Here is a 19,429-nt window from a genome sequence, read left to right as displayed (position 1 = left end):
CGAATGATACGACGCCATGATACTATTGAATTACAGTCACTCAGGTGCAGTGTTGGAGGAACTCTAAGTATAGGGAAGTTAGTTGGTGGTTATATGATTACGCAATACCGGCGCACGGTTGTAGCAGCTGATCACGTGAGCACGAAGTAGCGTTTGCGCGACGGATAAGTCGATGGATATAAAGAGGAGGAGGAATTTCAGACAGCGCTCGGCGGACAATTATCGAAAATGTGAACTCCGTTTTATTCGATTATTGTCCGCCTACTGAACGACAGAGGCAGGTGCTAATGCTAATCAACTGTGGGGCCCCGCATGGTAGTCGAGCGACTAATACATTGCACTGCCGCGCTCCAGCTCTCGCAGGTTCGATACCGGCCGCGACGGCTGCATTACGACATGCAAAAGCATTCTTGTACTTATGTTCACGGTAAGGAACTTCAGGCGACCAAGATATTTAATCTGCCGTCCTCCACTAAGGTGCGCTTCATAATCAGATTGTGGATTTCTCACGTAAAACCCAAGAATTTAATTGTTTAGCTCACTGAGGTCGTCAAGTGTGCCGTAAGGACCTAGAACTTTTAATAAAAGCCTTATGCGCTAATAATGATTGCTTCTACCTGCTGCATGACTGTGCGTTTATGTACCTTCTAATATTCCCCTGTTGTCTACGGTCGCGTTACTCCACCTACCAGTCGACTCCACGAAAGGGCCATGATTGCCCCATGCACCCACCGGCTATCGACGATAGAGAGAGCTATAAAAAGGCATATAATGAACGCGACAAAGCACTCACGGCACGGACTCTCTCCTCTGGGATGTGGATCGGCCCTCTCGACAAACAGCCACAGGTGCTCGCCGGCCAGCAGGTTCAACGTGCGCGCCGCGTCCAGCACGGCGCGGGCCAGGTGAGGCTCGGCGAACAGCAGTAGGACGCGGGCGCGACTGGCGCTGACACGCGCCAGCTGACTGAGCATGGGCGCCGGCCGCCGCTGGTCGTCGTCGCCGCCCTCGCCGCCGCCGCCACCGGAACCGGAAGCCGCCGCGGGGAGTGTGACGTGCAGCAGCGGACGCCAGGGGGCGCCCTGGCACAGGGTGGCCAGCCTGCGAGCCACGGTGGATGCCTCGGGAGACTCGTCGGTGACCAGCACGAAGTGGTACCACCGGTTGTGCGAAAGCAGCGCGTACAGGGCCTCGGTGAGTTCGGACAGGCCCGGGTCGAGGCTGAGGTAGAGTTCGCTCGCCTCCTGCGTCACAGATCAATTCAATTCGATTCTATTTATTTACCAGAAAATTTCCGGGCTGGACTCCTGGGCTAACCGCTGCAAGAAAACAGCTTGACGGGGCCCAGGAGACCATACATACATGGCGACATGCGACAGGTAAAGAGAAAGCTGAGGTTTAAAATCATCATAGACTACAATAAGCAAGGTATTTACACAGATAGTAGAAATGATTATACATTAAGAACATGTACTCTTACTTGTAGAACCAAAGAAATTTCAGTGCAGTTCAATCAATCAATCAATCAATGCTTATTCCTTTCGCATAGTACAGTGTGGTCTACCGTTAATGGGTGCATACGAGTGTAGACAAGGTGTGAATTTCTTCTCTGACAAATCAGAGTACAATGGACGGGATTTGCAGCAAATGGCTTGTAGTTGGTGGCGCTGGCACCTTTCTTCACACCTGTGCCCTGCATTGACAAACCTTCATCGGGAACTTGTAGCTAGAGTGCTAGAAAAAGTGAGAGCCGCACATCAGAGTGCTCCCTTTAACAGTGGTCCACACTGTGCATGAAGCACCGAGAAATGACAGTTGTCGTTAAGGCAGTTCAGTGAGTTCTTCACTTTATAACCTGAACAGAAGTCACAGGAAGTAACGTCATAAGATCACGCGTGCTCATAGTTGGAAATAATATCTCTCTGTCTTTTGGTTTTCACACACCCCCAACATACTATTAGTACTAACCAATATGGGACGGAAATTTTGGGTATCACAAGATCAGTAAGCAGATGGGGACCACGCAACGAGTGATGAGACGAAGAAAAAAAGCTATTTCAGCAATTTTCATGACTCTGAACTTGGTTACTGTGACATTATCAGTCTCTCGCGGCTCACACCGTCATCCTAAAAAAAAAAAAAAAAAAAAATTGCGGATCCCACGCACTGTGGTAATCAGTGTAAGCTAAGCTTTCTATGCTGTTTGCATTGATTGACGATAACCATTGTTCCGCTCGTCGCTTCTGGTCGCGGTGCTCACGACGCTCGTCGTCTTTCACGGCCGCCACGCGTCGACGCCTTGCCTCACGTCTTCGAGCCAGCATATATTCACGGTCTTTACCACGTTTTGCTGCGGTACGAAGTAGCTCGTGTTCCGTGCGACGATTCTTTCGGGGCTGCGTGTCCTCACCGCTGAGTGCACGCTTTGGAGCGTTTTTGCTGGCGCGTGTTTACGTGCTCCTTGTGCATACGTGGCGAGCACGCCGTTGAGACGACAGCTCCAAGCTCCAGGCTATGGACGACTCTAACATTTACACTATCACAGCCCAGCACGCGACCTCCATAGCCCAGCACCTGCATATGTGTCGCGTAGGACAGCAAGCACACCACGTGTCATGCGCACAAACTGTGAAACGCTGCCGTGGCGGCGGCGGCAGCCAGGATCGATGGATGGATGCTTGGAGCGTACCCTTTAGAAGAGGGCGGTGGCTTGCACCACCAAGCTAGTGATATTATTTTGCCTATAATGCCCTACCTATCTTCGAAAAAAAGAAGAAACAACGAATTTCTCTCACCAAACTTTGTGAACCCCTATTGGAAACTTTGTGTTTGTACGCATAAGTTGTTTGTCGTTTCCCTACTTTTATTTCACGAATCTTACAATCGCATCTTACTAATCTATATTGCGGAGGTGCTCATGTTCCCCCTGCTCTCGCTGAACCCAAGGGCTTCAAGGAGGCCAGAGGTGCCTAAATTGACCACTGGGAAGATATCTTCACATTCTAATACAACATGCTTCATCATTTCCCTAGCTTTACCGCAGTAAGCACATGTTCTTGTTCCTTGTTGCAGCTCGCTCCATAAGTGCGTGTTCTGAGGCATCCTGAACTTGCTTCGAAATGTAAAGAGCTTGCCTTTGAGTTATCATAGATGGTTTCTTGCCTGATTTCGTTTTTCATCTTTAGTAGTTACTCATAGCAGGCTTCTTTTTCATTGTCACCACCCATGAAATTATCCCAGGCTATCTGACTTTCCGTGTGATGTTCTTTGTTGCCCTGTTGCTCACCATACCGGTCGCATACTTGTTGGTAAGCATCCTAGTTCTTTTCCTCCACTGTGAATCGATGTTCCTCCTGTACAAATATTTGAACACTCTCCCGGCCAATTTACTTTCTTTCATATTTCTCAGTCGTTCGTCATAATCAATTTTTCTTCCGTCACTTCAAAATTTGTCCAGTCCATATCACCCGGCACAGCTTCATTTGTAGACTTCCTGTGAGCGCCCGATAGCGCCTAGTGTCCTGATTGTACCCGTGACTTCAAGCAAGCGCATTTCCAAATGTAAGTCCTGGAACAATTACACCTTGCCTCATACCCCGGAGCACCTCGTACCTATTGTATCCCCAAAGCTCTCCGTATTTCATTACGACCGCATTTCTCTTCCCATTTGCTATTACTGTTTTTTCCTGTGTTTTCGTATATCTCTTGCTTTCGTTTATCCATATACCAAGAAAACTTCTTTTACCCGAGGTATTTCATGGCCCTGTATTGACACTCTCTGTTCACTGTTTTCATTGAATACCCCCCCCCCCCCCCCCCCCATAACACCCTATTTTTAACGCTAAATTTCAGACCTATATTCTCGCCTTCCTGTCCACAGGAAGACGTTGCATTTACCTTGATGTAAGCTAGCAACACAATTTCGTCCGCATAAAACAAACCCGGAAGATGCTGCTCTACTATTGTACCCGCCTGTGTGTATGAGAGAATAAACCCGACATTGCTTCCCTCTAGCGCCCTTTTCATCCTTACCATGCAAGTCATAAGTAGCAGCGGGGATAGAGGGCAACCCTGTCTCAGTCCCTTGTTGATATCAACTTGCTCGTCGCTCCGCATTCCTTCTCATGCAACGCAAACTGTATTGAACGCAACAACGCTGCACAGCCTAAGCAGCAGAGCCGGCAAAGTCGGGAGAAAAGACGCAAATAGCTTCGCTAATAAAAAAATGAAAGCGATGTGATTTCGCCGCACACAATGCTATCAATTCCGTTGCAACATTGTCAGCCGTATGCCTCCGACATGCGCGCACAAGTGACGCCGCTTTCAGGGTCAGCGTGGCGTACAAGACCGCGCACAAATCGCGGAGCGCGATAACGTATAGTAGTGGTTAGCGCGTAAGACCCACAGCTGAATTTCGCATTTTGCGTTTGCATATTGCCACTTGTCTCCGTCGTGTCTTTATCTTCTGTAGCGATGTGCACGTCGTGCATATTGTCGTACCAGCATGATGTCGATCCAGAATGGCAACAGCGGGCAAAGTTTCGGTTTCCTTCGCAAAATATGGCTAGTATGGAGGTGATAACGAGGAGGAGGCCGGACGACGACGACAACACGGTAACGACGGCGGCGTCAAGGAAAGTGCGCTCGGACACGACACACTCAGTTTCGAGCTTTAATGTGTGCTTCTTTGTCCGTAACGGTTAATGGATGGAGGAAGTTTGTCTTCGGCAGCATTGGGCGGCTTCGCCCTGACATCTAGGCGCTGGTGATCTACAAGTGACAACCCTGGAACATGTCCTAAGTGCCGGGCTTCTGCGTATATCCCTTTCAGTCACGGCGTCCACATTTGTGGACGCGACCTATTTTTGCATTTCTGTGCAGTGGTAGCAAGAAATAGAGCACAAACATTAGGCTTAGGGTAAATTGAACCTTCTGCTAACCTTGATTACTGCCATTTTACTTCTGCGTGGTATGTATGGTTGCAGAATACCGCTTTCGTGAAGGCGCTACCATGTTTCACGTGACGTTTGGCGTGGGGCATGTCGCTCGCAACCTCGAAATATTTTGTTTCTTTCTTGAAATGCTTGCCCCCAATAAATAACTAGTGCATGTAATTCGAGTGGGTGATTCAATCCTTTTAAACGTAGCACGAGTGACTTTACAATAGTCATATATTTAGTTACTCTGAACTTATGCTGACACGTCACAAAATGCACGGAGAGTCATTCCACCACCTTGATTTGTTTTCAGTGGAGTCTCGAGCATCCTGGCATAAAAGTATGTATGTTTCACACTTGTATCAACAGTCCATCACAATTCGTGACTGAAGGGGACATGCGACTGACACTCGTTACCATCTGTGGCACCCGCCGCAGTAAAGTCGCCGCGGCGTTGCACTAATGAGTTCGAGGTTTCGGGCTCTGTCCCTGCTGCGCTCCGATGACGGTGGGAGTGGCGCGGGGCGCGCCACTCCCACTAAGACAGACCTCAAACTGCAGCTGGAAAAAGGGTTTGTGTTTGAGTCTCCGCGTAATAGAATTATGCTTTCTCGTACATTAAAATTACAATCCGACGCTATCGTGTTTGTCGGTTGTGTGTTAGTCGTACTTTGCGAATATTCTGGCGCATATTTTACTTTGAGAAATTCAATTAGTTCATCAACGCCTATGCGCCACGCGGAGGCCCTACGTGGTCCGGGATAAGTGGTTCGGGATGATTTTTCTCTAACGGACAACGCCACAGTCACCGACACCGGATTTTCTGCGACAGGGGGCCTTAACGCTGTCGCGTTAAAAACTAACATTTCATTGTATCCCTGTAAAGGGTGCACTGCCACAGTAAAAGACAAGTTGAGGCGAAGCCACCATACTGCACGCGTTTGGAGAAACGGAGCAAGTTCGCTTGGACTAAGCAGGACTCACGCGAAGCAATGATGTCTAGAAGGCGGCCTTGGTGGAGCCAAAAGGAAGCGGGCATTAGTCACAGAGCAGGTGAAATTAACGGTACGGGTGTAATTATCGTTATTATAGTCGAAAATTAACCACTTCGCACGACAGACTGCACTATCTCCGGGATTGACCAACCTGGTCTCTTGGTCAAAGCAAGGGTCAAACAAGTGCTGATGCTAAAGAAGACAATGTCGACGTAATTTCATGTGAAATTCGATACGAATGAGATACTAAATGAGTGAATAATGAACACAATAAAGAGACAGAAAGAGAAAGAATAGAGGGATTGAAACACTATTTGCAATCGAATAATTTGAATCACCATCCATGTCGATCTTTCAATGCATAAGCATTATTAGACGACTCACCCAGGAAATCTGTCCGTTAGTTTGTCTGTCGATCCGTTACACTTAACACGATGCCCTCCATAGAAAAAAAACTGAATTCGAAAGGAAAGCTTTGAAAGGAAAAACGGTGGCGGTGGTGAATTTCGCACCTACGACCTCTCGCTCAAACGCTGAGTGTCTTACCCACTCGGATAAATATCCACGCTTGGAGAAGGTGAAAATATCTGAGCCATATGAATGTGTTGTACCGGCAGTACAAAACAAATATCAAAAGAGAACAGTTTCGATGGCGGTGTTGTTGAAAGATGTGGCGATGATTGAATAAAATACATCTCTAGGACCACATGTAAAGCCAACTTATAGGTTTGTAAACATCAGGAAAATTATGGTTTCGCCAAAATTGAATGGCAAGCATGCCACATCCTCGATGCGTGTCAGTAGTCGCGGGATGCGTCTTCCGTTGGGGCTTTCCTTCGCCGACAGAAATGCCACCGATCTCGGAGGGTGATGCGCGTCGCGCAGGTAAGCAGATAAGACAGATCAGCAGTCAATGAGTTGATCAGGATGATAAGGAGTGGTGATGGGTTATATGAGTCTTATCACAGTTGATAATGATTCGACGCGGATGGATAAGGTGCTAAAGAGCGATAAGAGCGTATAACGTTCGTAGCATTTCTGACAAGCTTGATAAAGACAGATAAGGGTTGATAAGAATCGAATCAAGTGCTATACGTTTGATAGGGACCCATAAGGGTTCATAAGGGTCGCATCATGTGCGATAAGGGTGACAAAATCAGACAAGGGTTGATAAGGAACAGATCGGTTGCGATAAGGTTGATAACAACCGATAAGGGTTGGGGCTAGCCCGGTAAGGTTAATAACGACCGATAAGGGTTGATAAGAATGAAAAATTGTCGGATCAAGTTCGATAATGTTGATCATGACACCGGGATGCGTGGAGATGAGCAGGTGGCACAATGCTTACGCATACTTAGACAACTACAGTAGAGTTTCTGCATAAGCTTTCTTCTTTAGCGTCTACATTTGGTTGAACCTTTCTTTATATATCCTGTAACACCCCGCCCCTCTTTTTCTCATTCTTGTTTACTACATATGGTTTCGGGACATCGACCTAATGAAACATTTTGTCGCAGTAATGTCAGCAATACATAAGTTAAAGGCTGGAGTTTTGTATATGCGGGTGGAGGATAAAACGCTTGCTTTAAAATTCTCCACTATCGAGCACCGAGCAAAGGGTATCTTCACACCTAGGCCATCTACAGTGGCCCTGTTTCCCGTGTAGGCAAAATAGCACTGTCACGTCGCCATACTCTAAGTACGGTTGCCACAGCATCGAGGCATAAGGCACCAGCATCCAGGCACCGCATCCAGGCATTGAAGAGTTCGTCTCCCCAAGAACGCGTCTCGCATAGCGTCCAAATTACGGCTCAAGGATTTTGAAGTTCTATTATTGTGCACAATTGAAACGTCCAATAGGCAGTTTGAAAGCACAGGCATTCCTACTGATTGATTTTGTTCCCAGATTTGACATCGGTAGAGAATAGGCCCACCTAAAAGAGTCACAGTTCCTCCCGAAAGGCGAACCATCGATTGCGTTAGCAAGTTATTCCACATCTAAAAGAATATTCGCTCAGCTGCCACTATCTTTCTATATGATTTACCCAGCATTCTAAAGGAGATGAAGCGTTAGTTTGAAACAAACATCGTTTTGCTAATAAATGCACATGTATTATCCTGATAGTAGAATTTTAGCGCGGGCAATTCAGTAATTTGGTGGCAGTACTTAGGAAGCAGATAACGCCAGTTAATGAGAGAAACACTCCGTAAAATACAGAATGTACTTGTCACTGGGTAATGTTTAACAGGAATCAAGCCTGTAACTCGGCAACGATAACACCTGAACCTTCGATTCACTCATGTTTGTTGAATATCATGTCTATCCCTAATGTCATTCTAATTTGTATACAGAAATGCTAATTGCGTTGGTATTAAAAGAAAAAAAGATCACAATTATAGCACATCAAAAAGAAAGGAACACAGGAAAGCACATAAGAAAGAAATGAACAAAATTTATGCAAAAGTGAAGAACGAGAAAAATTAAGATGTCGAAATTCAGCCTGTGCCCGCATGCTGGCTTCCTTAACCCTTTCCTTTTTTTCTCTTCAATTCAAATATTTAAAGCTTAAATTCAGTGAGCTCAATTCCATTACGCCAACTCATCCATCCGCCAAACTTGACATTAACGACGTGGACGTTATTTCTTTTTTTAATCTCACGCGACATCAAACGGCTGAGCTGTTTTAATACATCGATGAAGAAAAGCGTCAGTCGGTCGACCTGCCCATTTGTTACTCACTTTGCGGAGCTACCTAACGCCTTCGCTCCAAACCACCGACCGAATCGACACTCTCACGGCCACGCCTTTCAGCGGCGTCAATGGCGAGGACGTTAGCGAAACGACGGTGATGGTGTGAAGGCGAATTCGTGAACGCGAGGTCGCGAGAGCGCGCCTCCTTTTTCCGGATACACCTCTCCGAGCGGTAGCTTCCGCGCTAACGGCTTCGGAACTGCGGCTCCCTTCGAGAAGTTCCGAGTTTCTTTTCTCACTGCGTACCTTATTCTGCCCTTCCCCGGGTGCGCCTGGTTTCTGTTTGCTCCGAAAAAGAAAGATAGAAAGAAACAGGAAAGGAAGACAGCTCGCCAGGAAACGGCATGCGCGGCTAAACTGTTGGGAGGGAATGGCCCGTAGCTCTGTAGGTTTATATGAAGTCTTGGGGGTAGGCGGGTCGGTTCACGATGAACGAAGGCTTTCAGGGCAAACAAGACGAGGATATATCAGAAACACACAAAAGGTGCGGGCCCTGTTTTCATCTGTGTTGCTACTGTTGTTGTCCTGTTCGCGCTCAAAAAAACCTTCGTTTATATTGTGTCTCGGTGAGAAAGGGAAACAAGTAAATACGGAAGAACCAGAATGAATAAATAAAAAAAAAACGGTACGGACAGAGCGGAAGTGGCGAGAAGGAAGCCGACGAGTAGATAGTTTATGATCCTATACTTTGGTTCGCTCGCACAGGCCTGCTCTCAAACATTAAACGAAGAAACAACTATTGCTGCCCAAAGAAGCCTGAAAGAACGCTCCGTGAAAAATAAAGAGAAAGTTTATGCCTACAGAAATAAAGTAAAGCCCTGCGTGCAAGAAGCGATAGTAACGTGGCAATCATCGTACCGTTTCGCAGCAAAATGGCCACCATGTCGGCATTGTCGTAATGAATTTTTTTTTGTTTATTTGTGACATGTTTTGCGTTGAAATGCTGGTACACCACGTGATCGTGCGCCCCCATTATGCAGTGCCCTCCAGGACCTTAAGGAACATTAAAGGAAATGAAATATGTGCGCTCCGTGTTCACGCTGCGGTCGGAGAGGTGGAGATAGGGAAAAAGAACAGCAAGAGCAAATGTAGGGCGAAAGATAGACTTTGTTTTACTTTCACTTTTATGCTTTACTGAGGAAGCTAAGCGGAGTGATGATTTGCTACCCTACTCGGGGAAAGGATAATGTAAGGATGAAAAGATGAGGAAAGAAGTTACGTCACGCTTGCGGTCCAAGCATTTCACGTAGGCCCTGTCGTTTCTGGACTAAGTGAAATCGTACACTGTCAAAAAATGCGTAATTCTATGGACATAATACGGTAATGACGACGGCGATGGAGCAGGCAGTTCCTTCCGCTATAAGATATCCGGATGTAAGGCACGTAAAAGCACGAAATTTTACAACTTCCTGCGCTTCACAGATGTGCACTCCGCCATTGTTTAACAAATAAATTATTATCCTAACAGGGACGTTCTCTCTGCACAACTCACAATGGAATCGATGTCTGTTTCGTGACGGAATTTGTGAAAGGCATGAAATATCTGCGAATGCTGCGGGCGAAATTATTTTAGATTTGTATCTTTACTATCTTGAATTAGTAGTGTGCAGCTTTACTGCCAAAGTAAATGTAGGCAGACACATGTCATATGCGAAAGTGAATTAGCCTTAATTTATCAAACAAAAAATTACCACCCCTTCCACTCCATGAAGATGGGTGAACAGCGAAGCTGCGTTAGTTACACCGAGTGTTGCATATGCATGTGTTGCACGTGATGCAGTTGCGTAAACACAAGTAAACACAGATCTACAACAGAAAGTTATATTATATGGAAATGTTGTGAGGCGAGAAGAGGCAGAGATTTCCGACGCTACTCGATGAGTGTCCAGTTCTCAGGCCGAAACCTGCCGAGCCGCCGCCAGAAACATAGGCTGCAGTCACGGACACCGCGCGCGTTCGGCGCGAATGCAGGGAAACGCGGGCGGCGATGGAACAGCCGCCTTTTTTTTTTATCCAGCGGCCGTGGAACAGCTCTACGCGTTGCCCATTATCCGAAAGGGCGTGCCGCACAGAAACACCTTCTCTTATCGCCTCTCTCCCCTTCGCGCCCAGCGCGGCCTCTCATTGGTCACCTCCTCCTCGGCACGCCTCTTCTCCTCTGCTGGTCACGTGACCTGCCCTGCTCCGGCGCGGCTTTCATTCTCTCCTGGTCCCGTGATCTACGTGACGCCGGACAGACAGCGAGCAGCTTCGCTATTAAGAGTACCCCTGCTCACTTCGCCAGTCAATACCACTTAGTGCATGGCCATATGTATCTGTTCGGTTGATTCTTGTGTGTCGAAGGGCCCCGTGTCTTCCGTTCTTACGTGTCTTATACGGCTTGCTCATCTGCAGTTGCACGATTTGTTATAACCACATTTTGTTTCGCACTCATGAACTGTCGAAGCAGTGCAGTGTCTTGTGCGCGTGCCTGTTTTGTAAGTATGTGCTGTAAATTACGGAAGAAGTCAATATTGATCACTACAATAGCTACGTCACTTGCCAGACTCTCCGTTTTACGTACGGTAGATTTTTCTAACTCTTCCGTTTTGAATTACGGAAATGAGCGAGACAGCGTTTTATTTACAAGCAGGATTCTCCGTAATCCAGATAATTTTTAGGCTGTATTGTAGGAGCCTGCTGGACTGAAATTTGTTGAAGGCCAGAAGGCCAGAACAATACTACAACCTAATCTTATCGAGATTGAAAGACAACGCCGGTCTCTGAAACAAACAACTTCTTTTTTTATTACACGCTGATGCGGCAACTGCTGTTAAGCGAAGCTTAGTTTCATATTTGCGTGACGGTTGTAGAGGCGTAATGCTAATAACGGGAATATTTTTTACAAGGTAACGAATATCACATTTATTTTTATGCTAATGTCACGCTGGTGACGGAATTTTAATACCAACTGCACATACCCAGTGACTCCAGTTGCCGGTTAGACAAGAGGAGGAGGAGGAAAAAGCAGAGAGGAAAGGCAGGGAGGCTACCCAGACGCACGTCCGGTTTGCTACCCTACATGGGGGAAGGGGTACTGTACGAACAAAGTAGGGGGAAAAGGCAAGGAGAGTTTTGGTTTAAGAACAGGAAGGAGACTGGAAATGAGAATGCCGTAAAGACGCAGGGAAACGATTGTGTGCTTTATACGCGGGGAAAATTGAGTACGAGAGTGCTTAGGAGGTGGGGAGGGCGAAGGTGGAGGTGGTGCTGGGAGGACACTCCCTGGGGGGCCTTTCGCGGGGGCAATATATATTAGCCGTAGAACATGGCGGAAGCAAGGGAGACGCGTAACTTTAAAGAGGTGCTGGGGAGCAAACCATAAATCAGTTTTAATAGCTTGGTAAAACGTTGTTTGAGAACCACATATCCATTAAAATGGCGGAAATGTTTACGTTGCTTGCGGATAGAGTGAATTCGAAACTTCCATTTTGTTCAGTTTCGCGCCGAAATTTAAGCACTGGTGCTTCGGTGTGCTCTTACGAATCGCAAAGTATAGCATCGTGTGTAAGTCGTTTTGACGCATGAAATGTTTTCAAGATTTCAATCGTTGATTACGCCAGGACATGATATAGTTATTCTTTATAGCAATAAATAATTACTTAGGTTTGAGTAGACGCTGTCAAAATCTACGGTGGCGCAGGAAGATACAGTGCTCACAAGTGCCGCGGTTTGGGCTAGTTGCTACAGTTTGACTTCAGGTATGTAGCGCATGATAACTAAGGTACAAAAAATAGAAAGAGAAAGAATGACGTTAAACGGCAGCGAGTAGAATGGATGTACACGGCGTTTTTCCCCTTTTCTTTTGTTTTCTTTTATGCACTGTTATTTGAATATTATGAATGAACAACTACCGCGAATTTTAGCTCTAGTAAAGTGGCACGAGTACATACATGCGCAGCTACGAAGCATTGAAAGCACTTCAACACTTCTTTGAAGGCAGTGCCATTTTGGACGAAGATTGCATCCACCGCATCGTGTACAATTGTGTCTCATTCGTGCATTTCAACTTGTGTATATCCCCGACATGCGCCCACATTGTTTCAACGATAACTTTTCCAGACAGTCATGTTCTTCCATTTTCTTTAGCATACCCTCAGCCGGAGGTATGACATCACCGTATTTTCTTATCTATATTATTAACCAAGTGAAAAAGGGTAGCTGCCGCCAGCTAACGGCGACAACTGCGCCTGTTCATCAATCCTCACTCAAAAGATAATGAAGCTACGTGTGTTCTAGTCTAATTCTTGTCCGCATTTATTGTGCGCCATGTATCTGGAGTAACGACGAGGTGGTGTTGCTCCGACGCCGGTCTTTCGTCCTTACTTCGTTTTCTGACTTACCAAGCCACCTACCGCGGTAACAGTGGTCGCTTCCCTTTTTCGAATGCTTAATTTACTTTATCTCTTTAATTTAATACCGCGTCTGTGTGAACCTTATTAATCTTAAGCCAAATATATTCCGTATCTGTGTAGATTTCCACGCTGTTAGAAGTATCTGCTATCACTTACGGCATAAAAGACACTATAACCTCAGACCCGAGCAAAGTAAAACAGGGAGGAGTGTTAAAAATTGAAGGTTCCAGGCCAAAGAACACGTGATGACGCAGCACTGTTTTTTATGCGAAATAGACATTGACGTACAAAAAAGGAGTTACTATCAGTGAACGATTGCTGCAGTTATAAGGTGTCAGGCTCAAGTAAAACGGAGTCATTGACTTGACGTGGGGGCTCAGTGGCTATGACGTGCTGCTGCTGTGCACCAGGTCTGGGGTTCAATTCCCGAACACAGAGGCCGCAGTGCGACGGAGGCGCAGAGCAAAAAACAAAAAACCAAAAAAAAAACGCTTATGTACTTGGATTTTGGCCCGCGTTCCACAGTGAAAGATGGTAAGGACTTAAAGTGATCCGGATCGCTGCTCTATGGCGTTTCTTGATAGCCTTTAGTACCCCTGCATTCTTCAAGGTTCCTCCACTCCACACACCTACTGGACTCAAGAAAGTAAATAGCAGCGCCACCCCTCGACACAAGTGGTTACTGCGCTTGGTCTTCACCTCTAAGACAATTCTCGATCAATGTAGCGTCTTCATTGGGCGAGGGGCGACGCTGTGTCGATCTCGGGAATATGCGTGGCAGCGCAGCGAAAGATTTAGGCTTAAAGTTTAACATAGAGAAATCGACAATTGTGATCTTTAACGTAGAGACAAGTAATTACGACGTATCAATTCAAGAGCAAGTAATACCTTTCATCAAGCAATATAAATACCTCGGCGCGTACATATATACGAAGGAAAAACTTAATCAAGGACCCATCAAGATGATCTGAAAATAAACGGGAAGCTGGATGCAGCAGTAATGAAACATAGATCACATTGGGGCCACAATAAATATGAGGTGGTTTTGTCTTTCAGTAATGGTGCCAGCGCTGACGTTCGCGAATGTTATCCTGTCCTCAAAATCGGATATCTTGTCCATGTTGGAAGTTAACTAAATATTGGTAGGCCAGTTGGCTTTCGGAGCCCACGGTAAAAGCACAAACGAGGCTGCGCACGGTGACGTGGGTCGGACCTCTTTTGAAGTGAAGGAAGCGCAGAGCAAAATTAGTTTTGAAGAAAGACTCCGGAACATGGAATAAAACAAATGGGCGGCTAAAGATCACACGTTTATTTACCTGAAGAGCGTGGACACATAATGGAGCAAGAGGTAAAGAAAGTCGGCAACCAAGAACAGGTAATTGAAAGTGTAAATAGGGAGCCAGGAGTAATGAAAAAGAAAGTGAGACAAACAGAGACAATAAATTGGATGCAAATAATGTAAGCAATGAAGACCATGGAGGTTTACAAGAATGACAAGAGAGAAATTACGAGGGAAAATCTGTACGACAACGCCAAGGACAGTGCCTTGCTATTTGAAGCACAATCTGGTTGCTTAAGGACAAGAACATACCGGAACAAATTTTCGCAACAATTATCTGCGGCAGCAAGAATACGGAGACCACTCAGGAAATCCTAATGGAATGCGAAGGCATTCAGTCAGCGAGAACCGTTGGTAGCATACACCTTCCAGAAGCGCTTGGATTTAAACTGGATGGAAGCATCAACCGGGGTTCAGCAGACGGGATAAGCAATTAAAAGACGTTTAGTGTATAGGTGGAAGAAGAAGCAGGGAAGAAATTTTTTACGATCGGATGTGTTACAGGTATGGATAGCTGTACAAGGTAGATATATTCGTTTTGAGGGAGAGAAAAAAAAAAAGACTAAGTAGATGCATACAAAATGCTAGAATAAAAAGCATGTATCGCACACCTGATTAACTCAAGCAGGATAGGTGACTATGTGTCACCGACCCGTTTCAAAGGGGATGCAAATAAATCATCATCATCTCCATAGAGTGAAGGAAGAGATTCGAGTCGAAGATCATTCGAGAATACGGGGGTTAGTTTGGCAATACTGCTTTGGGGCGTGAAACCACAATAATCAATCGGAACGGATTTAATATGGTCACATGACACGTAATCAGCAATGCCGATGACAGCGACAATGTTGTGGGCAATGGTGACTAACTGTCCTGTGACATTAATATACGGGAGTCAAATCTTCAACGTCTTTACGCAGTGAAGTATAAACGCTTAATAGCGGAGCCGAAGGAAATTCCGAAAGACAAAAAGGAGAAAACCAGCAACAAACGTTACGTGGACGCTTTATCCCGGGAGCTCCTATCTAAACACACGGGAAAGAAGATTTTTTTTCTTGGCAACCACTGCTGGGAATTTTATAGTTTGTTTGACTTATAGAAAAAATAATTGAAAATTTCTTAGTTGTAAAAAGTGGATTTTCATTTCATATCGTATCTTTACAAATATTCTTGAATATTTAAGAATTTCTAAAAACTCCGGTATCAAGTTTACAACTATGTAAGACAGCCATAAAAAAATAAAGAACTAACTGCATTCCAATTCTGTAAAGTTTACCTAATAAAACATCTAACTCGGTAAAAGTTCATGTATTATGAACCACTCCGGAAATACACGACTAATTTGCGAGTAGGACTTTACAGAAACCCCGTAAACATCGTAACACTTTCATGCAAGCGGTAAACTAATAAATCGTATTTGTCCACATTAAACGCTGTAGAGATGTAGTTTACAGAACTTTCGATGGGTGTTTTTGGCAAAGAGTCACACATTTGTAAACTTCGTGCTTTTGTTTTTGTTTTAATCTTACCACTTTTTTACAACTTTTCTAAGAAGAAAGAAAATACGAGGCCCTGAATAAAAAATTACGCTTCCTACAGTTGCTTTAATTTACCTATTTCTCTGAAATGCAACAAACGTCATTCAAGTCGGTTAAGCAGCTGCCTCAGAAAGGCATTTCCGCGTTTTACATGCATTTGAATAGGGAAATCCGAGTTGGCGCCCCGGGCTCATGCTTCCTCTTAAGCATGCAACCTAATGACTCTGGGGTGACTAATTAAGCAGCCGGTGCGACGCGAACTACAAGTTCACGAGGCCGGTCCTGTTGTCTTTATTGACGCCTACTAATTACTCTAACCGCGCATATAGAATCGCGCGAATTAAATTAAGGACGCGTGCACATGTGTCAAGCAACGCTTAACGGGCTCCTTATGAGCAGCACTAAATCACTTTATACAGGCAACGTGTGATCTCTGAAAACTTGAATTCTCGTTGATTAGCCGGTGTAGTAGAGTATAAGAAATGAAGACCACGCTTCCGTTCACGAAATACGCGAACATCAGCATCGACGTCACAAATTTCGGAGGTCTTTCTTGGTTTCGTAATTTGGCCATTGCAGCGCGGGGAAAACTCGCGTCTTGCTACGTTGATGGCTTCGGCTACTTTAGAACGCCGTTGTAATGCTTCTTTGTCGATAGGACAATTCACAGTGCGCGCGCAGACGATGTAAAAATGCACGACGACGTAACGGGCCCGCTGATTCTGGAACTTCAAGATGGCGTCGTCAGACGGCTTGCCACATTTCGGCTTGTTTTCTGGCTCATCAAGCCCCTACCGCTTACGGCGAGAGCGGTCTCTCGTTTCTTCTTCTTTTACTATTACGGAAGCATAATTTACTAAAACAGCTTCCCTCGATGTTCCTCCTTAGTGTTCATATAATGCCTATCGACTAACAAAAATGACCCTGGAGTGATCAATGGTTAATGGCGCGCCTGTTAACGTGCGCTGCTCACGAATGATGGCGTCCCTCCGGCAAGTTCTACAAATCGACGTGATAAGAGCAGACGGATGCTTGATAGGCTGCTCGTACATGAATGGCCATTGACTGCAGGTCTCGAACCATGAGTCCCGAGGCTTTACCGATGCCCGACATGGACACTGATGGTGATGCGAAAGGAGATTGCGCGTGTAATGAACCTTATCCAGCAGTTCGTTTTAACACACGCGTCATTGAAAGAGGTATAAGACAAGCACAGTGAAAGGGTAAAAAAAGAAGAAAAACACTGGCACACGAAAACCACGCGGACGGTGCGAAAAATTGAAAGACAAATAAATAATACAGGAACGCTGGCATGGGGACCGCAGCAAGGCTGGAAACCGGTATTTCGTCTTTTTCTTGTGTATTTGCTTTGTATTTTAACTATTTATTTATAGTGTATTGTGAATGTTGAAAAGACACACAGTATGTCACCGGCTTCTAGTCACTTTTAAAATACTTATTAATGATGAACATATCTGAAATGAAAGATTTCAGTTATTTCGCAGTGCCATACGAGACGCCTAGAAGCAACTTGAAATTTAAAAACGAAAAAAAAACAAGGACAAGAAAATCGAAGCATATCGCACTCTCACAATCTGAGATATGTGCCGCCAAAAACTGCGTTCTGACTGCTCACAGGTAGCACCTCGTACACACGCTTTCACTTCGTGGCTAGTCGGTTTAAACAACTGTACCCGCCCCCCTTTCTTTGTCCGCGCCTTGTTGTGCAAAATTGATTTCGTACCAAGTCCCACTGTTAACGGCGTGGGCGGGCATGAAGCGTGCTCCGCGCGATCTCAAGGACACGCAAATCCTGCGTGTCGGTTTCCCGTTGTAGCGTGGAGGGGAGCTAACTTTGATTGCACGAAGACACGCTATAGTATGAGACGCTGGTTAGCTTACAGCGGCCGCGGCCCCGCTAACGGGTCCGATAACCGCTTTCAGGAGCCCACACTTATTGAAGACGACTATGTCAAGTGCGCGAAGTTTAGCTTGTTGGTGCAGCATCAACGTTCTGAAAAAAAAAGAAAAAAAAGTTCAAAGCCCTTCCACGACTGTGAAGATGGAAGCCAGCGAAGCTGTGACTATGGTGGGTCTGCTGTAGGGAATATTGCCCCCACGATGGCAATGGGAGTATTGTCGTTGGGCATCACCTAACCGAAAATGTCTATCATGAACGTTCCGGTTGAGAAACTCGCGTTGAAACCTGGCCGTCGTGCCGGGGAAGTTGGCGCTAGCGTTTCCAAGGCGTGCATCACCGTTGTCGGGTTCTTGGAGGGCAAGACGACGCTGACGTTGGGCCTCAACATCGTGCTCCCGCAACTGAACCGATGCAATACCCATCTTTAATTTTGGGTGCAGAATATTTGTTGCCGTTCTGCAGGAAGTTAAATTACACATTTTCATACTCATTTCTGCATTATTCCTCTATTATTCTACCCATATGGTGACGTCGCGACCACCGCATGACCCAAGTACATGTCACGATTTCTGCCATCATAGTTTTGTTCTTGCCTGGCTCGTCTGTCTTTCTATGCGTAAAGTTTACTATCTGTGACGACGCAACATGTTTATTTGTCTTGTTTGACGCATTGTGTACATACAGTCACGTTTGCTTAAATACGTAGATTTATTGGAGACTTCTATGTATATTTAAATATCTTGTTGCGAGCTTTTGTGTATACAAGCAGTGAACTTTGTTTCCAGCGACACGTTTTTGCCCTTTATCAAGTTGTATCTTCGCATTTGTATATTTCATTCTATCTTCGCATTTCTAATGTATATTTGGCAGAACTCCTGCTTTTTATATGTACTCACTGTTGCGACTATAATATCGGTGTAATTACAATACACGGCCGGTAACAGCTGCTCCTGCGCAATCAATTGCAACAAAGGACAGCGTCATTGAGGTTTTTGCCTGGCCGTTGCATATGTACAAAAATGTAAACAAGATTCTTGAATGACAAAGATTCATCAAAATATTTGTCCTCAACTTGTTCTCCTCATGGCCTTTAGGTTTTTCATATCAGCTGCATGCACTGATTTGCTGGTTTCGAACTGATATAGTTCGTGTGATATTTTCTTTACTTATTAAATAGACAAAAAAAAACGCGGATGCATTGATATCAGTTATTTCTGCCACAATTTTTGGGACATACGAATACATTCTTTGATGAAAAAATACATTCGGGCTACGCCACTGGTGTACGAGAGCAACATTGCCACTTAACTATAGCACCGGTTCTGGTGACCCAGCCTTGTCTGCAACGAAAAAGTGCGTAGATGGCGCAAACGTGTTCATCTATATAATTAGCATGTGCCGGAAAGCACGCGTACAGAACACTCTGCGTTTATCGCAATCTTCATCAACTCGCTTTTGCTGTTGTTATCGCCCCTACCGTCTCCGCTAAATAGCCGCAGTTCAGACACTTAGCTCTCACCTGCTGCAGTCCAGGCCAGCTTCTAACTCTTTCT

General features: G+C 45.5%; 1 protein-coding gene across 1 annotated transcript in view; it reads right to left on the bottom strand.

Annotated features, from left to right (window-relative positions):
- The window catches only part of LOC119432915 (glutamate receptor ionotropic, NMDA 2C-like), an 83,026-nt gene that overhangs the window by 55,965 nt on the left and 7,632 nt on the right, over positions 1-19,429 (bottom strand). The window contains exons 2-4 of the mRNA XM_049658307.1: positions 17,006-17,073; positions 2,455-2,574; positions 794-1,244 (exon numbers count right to left, since the gene is read on the bottom strand). Of these exons, the coding sequence (XP_049514264.1) occupies positions 794-1,244; positions 2,455-2,574; positions 17,006-17,073 (639 nt within the window). The remainder of the gene's footprint in view (positions 1-793; positions 1,245-2,454; positions 2,575-17,005; positions 17,074-19,429) is intronic.

Source organism: Dermacentor silvarum, chromosome 11, assembly GCF_013339745.2.
Source record: "Dermacentor silvarum isolate Dsil-2018 chromosome 11, BIME_Dsil_1.4, whole genome shotgun sequence".
Lineage (NCBI taxonomy): Eukaryota > Metazoa > Arthropoda > Arachnida > Ixodida > Ixodidae > Dermacentor > Dermacentor silvarum.
The sequence above is the reverse complement of the archived record's forward strand: the minus strand, read 5'-3'. Positions and strand labels throughout refer to the sequence as shown.